At 31.8% G+C, this 9,022-nt stretch overlaps 1 protein-coding gene across 1 annotated transcript; it reads right to left on the bottom strand.

Moving 5' to 3' along the window:
- Positions 1–249: 249 nt before the first annotated feature.
- On the bottom strand, positions 250–2,713 carry LOC105621192 (zinc finger MYND domain-containing protein 11). The gene is made up of 6 exons (XM_012202660.1): positions 2,315–2,713; positions 1,913–2,243; positions 1,534–1,847; positions 711–1,217; positions 448–642; positions 250–372 (listed from the first exon to the last, which is right to left on the bottom strand). Exons 1-6 carry the CDS (start codon positions 2,711–2,713, stop codon positions 250–252), a joined length of 1,869 nt encoding a protein of 622 aa, XP_012058050.1.
- Positions 2,714–9,022: the final 6,309 nt, after the last annotated feature.

Here is a 9,022-nt window from a genome sequence, read left to right on the forward strand (position 1 = left end):
TAGTAAAAGAAACGAATACTAAAAACTAAACGTAAGTAAGAAGTAAATTATTTACTTTACTATAAATAAGTATNTCTTATTATATATATATATATATATATATATATATATATATATATATATATATATATATATATATATGTATATATGTATATAATATATATTTTATTATATATATATATATATATATGTCTTTTGTCTGAACGCTTTCTTATATATCATTGTACTCAATGTATTCGTCAACATAAATTAACGCTTACGCCTGCACACTCTTTTGTGTTCACGCTGCCAGTGAACCTGTTGACAGTCTGTGCTGCAATATGCAGTATTCCAACAACAATGATATATCGCTTCAGCTTCGCAATTATAACACTATAACAAATGATAAACATTTGAGAATAATATATCTAAAAAAAACAACTAGAAAAAAAGATGAGAGAAAATTACCCATTGTTTCTTTTTTATATCAGAGACGACTTGTTGATGTCTATCGGTTAATTGCCGCAATTCTTTGGCATGCTCCGCTTGTAATCTCTCTAATTCTCTACACTTTTCAAGCTCTAATTCACGGCGCAATTTTTCTAGCGCTGTTGTCGTAGGTTGTTCCGAAGTTCTGCGTTCTCTCTTAATCTGCAAATTAATCTGCACAGTTGTCAAGATATAATCGTGTAATATAATCATGTGAGTACGTGATTGAGACAAAGGTTTACCTTAGCAGGAAGCCCATCCGTTTGTATTTGTTCAGTTTGTACGAGAACGCATTTCGATCTCGGTTCTTGACAACTAGATGTTACCATATCTTCTTGGGAACCTTCCTTCTTTAAACCTTGTGGACATGTGCTCGTTATGCTTTCTCCCGCGGGTTCGTCTTCCGCCACAGGTAAACGAGGCACCTGTCTTTCTTCATTTTCGGCATCAGTTTTCGTAGCATCTTGTTTATTATCCGTCTCATCGTTTATATTTTGCGTTTCAGTATTGCTCTCTGAACTCAAGCGTTCAACTCTTACTCTCAAATCTTTAATCAGTTGCTTTGGTGAATTAGAATCTTGTGATGCATTTTTAGAATTCGACGATTCCAACTTTCGCATTTTTGCAGATGTAGGAGCGTCCTCTGTTGTATTCGAGTCATCTTCTTTATTCTTTGCTAACTTTTGCAACAAATTCTGATGATGCTTTAACTCTTCAAAAGCTCTGTTCCAAGCCATTGATTTTTTTATCTATAAAAACATTTTTAATTATTAAAAAAATCAAAAATTTTTTATTAATTATAGGATCAAATATCTTGGAAAAGAATTAGTTATATATTTTCAACTGTTACTATCGTCTCTAATTCTTCTCATTTCTTTTTAAAAAATATAAATATAAATATAAATATAAAAATATAAATATAGTTTCTAAATTTCTTATGAGGGTTTTTTTCTATCGCAATTACGAAACTATTCATTGCAAATAAACAATAAACTTAATATCTTTAATTAAGTGTTTTTAAAATATTGGACGAATAATACATAGTATTCAGATTTAGATTTTTACCTGCAAACTTTGTAATGTGGAAGAGATTGGCCGAATAAAAACTTTCTCGATATTAGCCCTCATATGATGACCTCCGAAAAAACGCACATCATATACATTGCCATTAACTTGCATGACTTTCGCTGGCCAATATGGGTACCCCTTTTGCTTCGCGTAGACCAGTTGATGAGGAGGATTACACGGTATACAGAACCACATTTTTTCGGATTTTTCATTTGATATACGATAACAATCAGCACAACGACGTATTTCTTGAAGATCGTAACAACAATCCTGATACATTGTGCGTCCCATATCTGCTATCACGCTATTAACTGCTCAAGCAACAAGATAATGAGATACTTAAAAAGACAAAATGCATCGAAATATAAAGCCTTACCTCCATGATATATAATGATGTTATGTAGAATATTATGTGCATCAGCTTCAAATTCGGCGAGATTGTTATACTCATTATTGCTTGTTTTAGCATCCATTATCGCCAAATCCATATGACGCTTTATAAGAATTCCTGGTCGCCATGCATCTTCACCTTCACTCACCCAGGTTGGTCCAGAAAAGCCATTGGGTGGTGTAACGATCGGATCGTTGTTAAAAACAATAGTACGATTTGTAATTTCCGGCGGTAATTTCGCTTTTAGATGACCACACGTAAAACTAAGAATATGGTTGAGATCAACCTTGTCGGAATATACGTCGCTGTTTGTTTTCTGTAAGATAATTTGTATTTTTAATGGAATATCATCAATAGGATATATATTGAGAACTTCGAGATGCTTACCTCGCAGAAATTACAAATCTTTAGTTTTGCAGGGCTGGGTACATGGCATTCCGAATGATAAACCCTGCAGCATTGTTCACAGCATTCGACTGCACCTGCTTGCTGGCATTTGCAACAGTACCAATCGTGATTATCATTCTGTAATATGTCTGCCGGTGGCAATCTGTAACTCTCTTGCTCGACGCCGCTTTTTGTGGGCACTTTCTTCAATAGAACAAGTCCATCTTCGACTGCTTTATTGAGTTCTTCCTGAGCCTCTTGTTCCGTAAAGCCATAAACTCGAGCCATGTGCCGTACCATACGATCATTACTAGGTAAGCTCCTTTGATGTACCGTGATTTTGATTGTATCCCAAATCCGCTGAATCATAGATGGATCGCTTCTCCGACGTATTGACATATTGATAGCAAACTGTAACAAGAAATAACTTATGCAATTCACTTCTGTTTCCTTTCTGAGTTTTAATTTCTATTATATCCAAAGTATTCAACGGAAAAATAAAATATTTAATCAATTACTCATAAAAAGAATTTAATAAAAAAGTTAAAATATTGTGGCTCCAAAAATAAAACAAATGTAAGTAAATTACTTATATGAGCCTCTGCAATTGTTACTAATGTTAGTGCATAAATAATATATTTATAAGGTGATAAAAGGACTGTACTGAAATCTAGAATCGAAACGTTTATAGTTAACTTCGTTGATAAGTACATTTCAATTATTTGTGAATTATATCTTACCGTCTTATAAATATATTATTTATGCACTAACACTCGCAGAGACTCTTATAGGCTTATCATTTATATAATAAAAACTTATATAATAACGTACATATATAATATACTTATATAATAAAAAAGATTGCTAATTATTTTCAAATACTAATTTGTTCGATGAAACAATTAATTATTAAATTAAGATAAATCTCTAAGATCAATCAAAAACGATCTGATATTCATGTTTAAACTCTCATTAAATACTTGATTTCTTTTACTTTTAATTATTATTTCCTTAACCGATTTCATGGTGTAATTAAACTACTCAATAAAATGAATATAAAAAAATTCATAACAGTAAAAATATAGATAATTGAGCCATCAGCAACGTTTAAATTGATAAGTATTTTGCCCTCATATGCAGTCAATACAGATAAATCTAAATTGCATTAGGTACGTTGCATTAACTGGGTACCCACATATATATATTCGTATGCAGTACCCATATGCTTGTAACAAGTACTTTATTCAGTCGGTTTCTATCAATCTCAAGGTGTGGTAGTTTTGCAAATAATCGGTGTAAATAAATTTCAATAAACAAAGACAAATATTTTTAATCGAAAAGGATCTGCCATCGCACTATGCATTCCGCGGTGTTAGATGCAACAGGTTACACTCTGTTGCTATCCAGTTTTATTACGCTTGTGATTCTGTTATGGAAAGGATGTAAACGCAAGAAGAAATTATCGTTTTATGTTCTTTCGGCATCTGATGTTTTTAGTGCTATTTTAACGGCTATTATATTGCTCGTGAATCACATTGATGATGGGATAAGACTGAGTTATAACTGGCAGAATAACACTAATGGTGCTATATTTAATACATGGACAATGGGAGACGACTACCGATTTCCATTTTTACAGGCTTATCCACGGGAGGCAGTCAACGAGGTTGATCTTAATGTAACTTTAACGTGTGGGATGCAAGATTTACTTATGCAATATGGGATGTTAATTGCTGCACTGACAAACGCGTTTATATCTTTGCTGACCTTTACTGTACAATGTAATCTCAATGCAATATGTGCAAAACGAAGATATGGCGATGTAATGAGATCATTGAAGAATATTCAATTGGAATCAAAAAACGTTGAAGTCAAATGTCAGAACGGTGAAATATTAAAGAATGAACAGGAACCAGCATCTCAACAAGGAGATAATATTAATGTGAAGAATAGGAGCAACATTATACAGAGAAATATGAAGATCTCAAATTTTCGAACGCTGAAAGAAGATGACAAAAGGCCGACTAATTTCCTCGTTATGAGTCATTGGCTTGTGCCGTTTCTTGTTGTAGGAATGCTATATTTCGCCGAATACAATGACATGAATGACGCAAGAGATGCGGAGGATATCGAATGCATATTCGGAAGTAATTTTCCAATGAATGACTTTAATATATTTTCAGTTACTGATGATAATCTGAACATCACCGGCTCTGTTACATACATGACGTTGTCGGAGAATAATTATTTCTTTAATGAGATGCCATCAAACAAGTCAAAACCAAGCAACGCAGAAATAGATGAGGTAGTATCTAAAGTTCAGAGCATCGTTAGGACTGCTTTACGTTATGCGAGCAATTCTACCATGAAAATTACAGATTTTCATAATACTCCTAGACTGCAGAATTTAACACAGTACATTCTAATACACAATTTAATGAAGTATATAAAAAACATTACAAATGTTAATGGCATTCAAGGACTGAATAGTACACTAATAGAACAGGATATAAGTGTCCATAATTCATCTACAGACAGTAGTATACATTTAAATCAAGATCCGGAAGTATCGTTACTCTATGATATATCAAAGAATGCATCAGAAAAATCAGATGTAACTATATCTGAGAGTCTGGACAGCGTGTCGCAAGTGTCAATTAAAAACAAGGATAACAATCGTCAAGAGGATGCGCAAATATATTTCGCAAGTACAGTAGAGGAAAGCACAACGCAGATGACCACCAATACTTCCATCGTGCAAAATACAACAATCGTTTCCAATAATCAAATATACGATGAGATAATGAAACGTATTCAAGCTGCCAGTGCGTATTCAACGAAAAATCATAATCATTATAACCATTTAATTAATCGACCCAAGGATGGAGATCAGCCTAAGATTAGCAATCTAAAGAATTACATGGAAAAGAGGAAGCCGAATTCAATCAAGGATCTATTTTTCAACAAAAATGATAATCGCTACATTAATAATACCGAGCCGAACAATTCATTGCATATGACCAACGAGTGCCTCGTTTCAACCAAGTTCTTAAAACTGCAGCTGTTTGTGTTATCCTTTACGATATACTTTCTGCCAATTCTGCTCTCCTGTATCCTACAAATGCGAGGAAAGCACACGTGTAAAAATATACTTGCAATGTTAAGAGCAAAAACCAATCTTACTCCCAAAGATGGTAAAAAGATTCGTCGTCAAAATTCAGGAGAAGGATCCAGCATGCCACAGAGATCAAGAAATCACAGTTGGACAGATATAGATGCAATAGAAAAGGATTATGAAAGTTGCAAGGAAAATGAAAGCATGGCTTTAGAGATAGAGTGCATGGTAAGAATATTTGATACTATTACGTTATCGTTGATTCTGTGCATAGTTTTCTGGACACCGATATTCTTGGGGACTCTACTGAGAGTATACTCGTGTATCCGCGCTCCACAGTGGTTGAACGACATAACATTCTTAAGCGCTGTTTCTTTCGGTATCGTAAGAAATGCTCTGAATATAAATATGATCAGAATTCAAGAAACTTGTAGAAATGACAAGATGAAAGAAAACAGGATACATCCAGTTGAATAAGTCATATATGTGTGTGTTTAATATAAGTTATATTATTCAATATATATTCGAATATTTTAATAAGTTCAGTATAATAATAATAATGATAGTAATCAGAGAATTGACTTTTTGTGCTTCTATCAAGATACGGATACAATATAATGAAGCATTATATCCTTATTATTTGTCAAAAGATCAATTTTACACTGTAAATCTGTTTTCTGTAACTAAACTTTTGGAACTTAAAGTGATAAGTGTATGTTATTTGGCGAAAGCGAGAAAGAGAGCATTCTATTGCAATCTAGTACAAGAATAAAAAACAGATCTTGTATTACTTTGTGTCTTTTGCTGGAAAGCACCAATCTCTGGTGTAACACAATGATCACTTCATCTCAGTTTAACAGCAAACAATAAGGATGTAATGATTTATTGTGGATACTTTCTACTTGGTAACACAAATCGACAGAAATGTATGAATGTTCTATCTTTGTTATTGATTGAAATGCCAAAAAAAATAAGATATTTTTGCATTTAATGACACAAGTGTCATTCTATCTTTGTTAATCACTGAATGAACCAAGAAAGATAAAATAATGTTTGCGTCGACTTATATCACTAAACACGGAACACCTTGTGTTAGTTGCTTTCCCTTTTTTCACAAGTGAAACATTGATAATGAGTCTAAAGTACTTTACAGATAATGAATTTTGCTTGCTTACTTTAGTGACAAAGTCAGTATAATAATAAGTTTTAAAACCTCGCTTTAACATGAGTTAACAAAACTCAGTAAAGTACATGGCTATGTTTCAAGCTTGTGTAGATAAAAACTGAGTTGACTCTCATATGTCAGAATTGTGTATTCAACTGAATCATATGCTTGTATTTACAATCAGACCTTATACTTAAGGTCTTTAAATTTATCTTTAGATGTTCAGTAATCAATAAAATAATTCGTAGAGCATCCAAACATTAAATTTAAAGAAGTCTTAAGCTTTTTACAATAAGCTATTACTTAAATCTCAAGTTATAAGAAATTAACCAATCATAGTCGAATGTAAGAAAAATTATCAATTGGTCGATTTCTTATAGTTCTTATAGTTTAATTTCTTATAGTTTAAGACTTAAAGCTTAGGCAATAATTTATTGTAGAAAACCTATTAAATATAAGGCCTAACTATGAATACAGGCAATAACATGACAAATGAGAATTATCTGAGTTTTGATGTAAAGCAACTATTACTTTCTTTTATCCTAGAAAGCATCCTTTGCATCAAAGATTACATACATTTTGCAGTCGTGAAATAGTCGTTTTTGGTACATGCTGATATGACAGAGAAAGGAGAATTTGTCAAAAGAATCAAAAGTATTATTCGATTTCGTCTCAAAAACAAAAAATAACAAAAATATCAAAAATATATTTCTTTACATACAAAAGCAATTAAAATCCGATTATGACTTAACTCTAATCGCCTGTACCATTATAACGAAAATATTTCTCGTGCTGTACAAAACAAATACGTATTTACGTGATTAGATACGTGATTAGGTAATCGCATTTTATTCCAGAAGTGCGTTTCCAGTGTCAATATTTCCCGCCTGTAGTAAATATTGTTTTACCTGTTACAATAAATATTGTTTATTGTAAAACGAAAGTGTCCATATGCGAATTGAATTGAAATTCGTAAAGGTACGCATAGATAGGACGTTTGCTTACTGTGCACTTATCACTTATCGCAAGCAAAGTTTCGGTCGCTATGCGGACTGTAGATGTAGATGATTGTCGGCAGAGTCCAAAATATCGCGGGCGCTCTTTCTAACGGGTTCCACACCGTCACGGAGGCAAGTACATCAGGCGAGTGAAATCCTCTGATTCTTGCCGTCGCCGCTCGCGAAAGCGGCTAGTAACGGGTAGCGAAACACAGTAATTAACATCAGAGTAGCACCTGTACTGTGCGCTTTGCAGTACTACGCGTACGTCACAAGCCCGACTTAACCTCCTCGTCAGCGCGCTTAACAATGCGCGCGCAACTTACATAATTGTATATCGACAAGTTGTTTTTTTTACACGTATGGTACTTACATTGCCGCACAGTAAAAACGTGCGTTGCCGGCTTGAATTTGCGAACGTATTGCTTATGTCGATTTCAACAGGGACTCTCATGGAATCGAGATCCCAACAATCAACATTTGAAAGAAACCTTTGCTGATTTTTATCAAATTTTAAAGTTTATATTAAATAATAAATATTAAAGTAAATAATTAAATTTAACAAAATTTCAAATTTTAAGCTCAAAATTGCAACGAAACAATAATGGTGATAGAGAGGTCAATGCACAAATAATTAGGTCAAAATCTATTTTAATAAATTGGTTCTAAATTTTGATCTAATTACTTGTTATAATGACCTCTCTATCATTATTATTATTAGAAAATTTTAATAAAAATTTAGTAAAACTGAAAATAAATTTTTATCTTTGCCGAATTCAATGAAGTTTAATAAATAATTAAGTTTAGTAAAATTCATTTATTTAAGAACTTGATGTGAACTCTAAATGTTGCCGGCGCATTTTAAAAATATTAGAGTTTATAATATAATTAAATTATATCAATTTTTTATTTTAAAAATATTGTTCCAACTTATTTATTATATACATGCATTATTATATATATGCATTTATATACATGTGTATATACATATAAAATATAAATATATTATTTGTTATATAATGCATATATAATATTCTTATAATTAGAATATTGCATTCTTATTGAGGATAAAATGATATAAAATTCTTTACTATTATCATTGTTATCTTCAGGTTGTAATAATTTAATATGATGTGCTATGTTTAACGTGAAATTAAATGAATAATCTCGTAATGTATCACAAAATAAATAAATATAGAAAAGAATTGATTATTTTCTTATAATTTAAAATCTGAACGAAAGATGGAGATAAATCGAATTATAAAATATAAAAGTACAACAGTTAATACAGTTAGTGATGTGTTTGTTTAGCAAAGTTTTATGTATATATATATATANTATNTATATATATATATATATATCTATATNACTAGCATAGTATACTNTTAGATGTTAAGTTAATAAAGTAGTAATTACTTACTTTGCCGTTA

The sequence above is a fragment of the Atta cephalotes genome (genome assembly GCF_000143395.1).
Source record: "Atta cephalotes unplaced genomic scaffold scaffold00032, whole genome shotgun sequence".
Classification (NCBI taxonomy): Eukaryota; Metazoa; Arthropoda; class Insecta; order Hymenoptera; family Formicidae; genus Atta; species Atta cephalotes.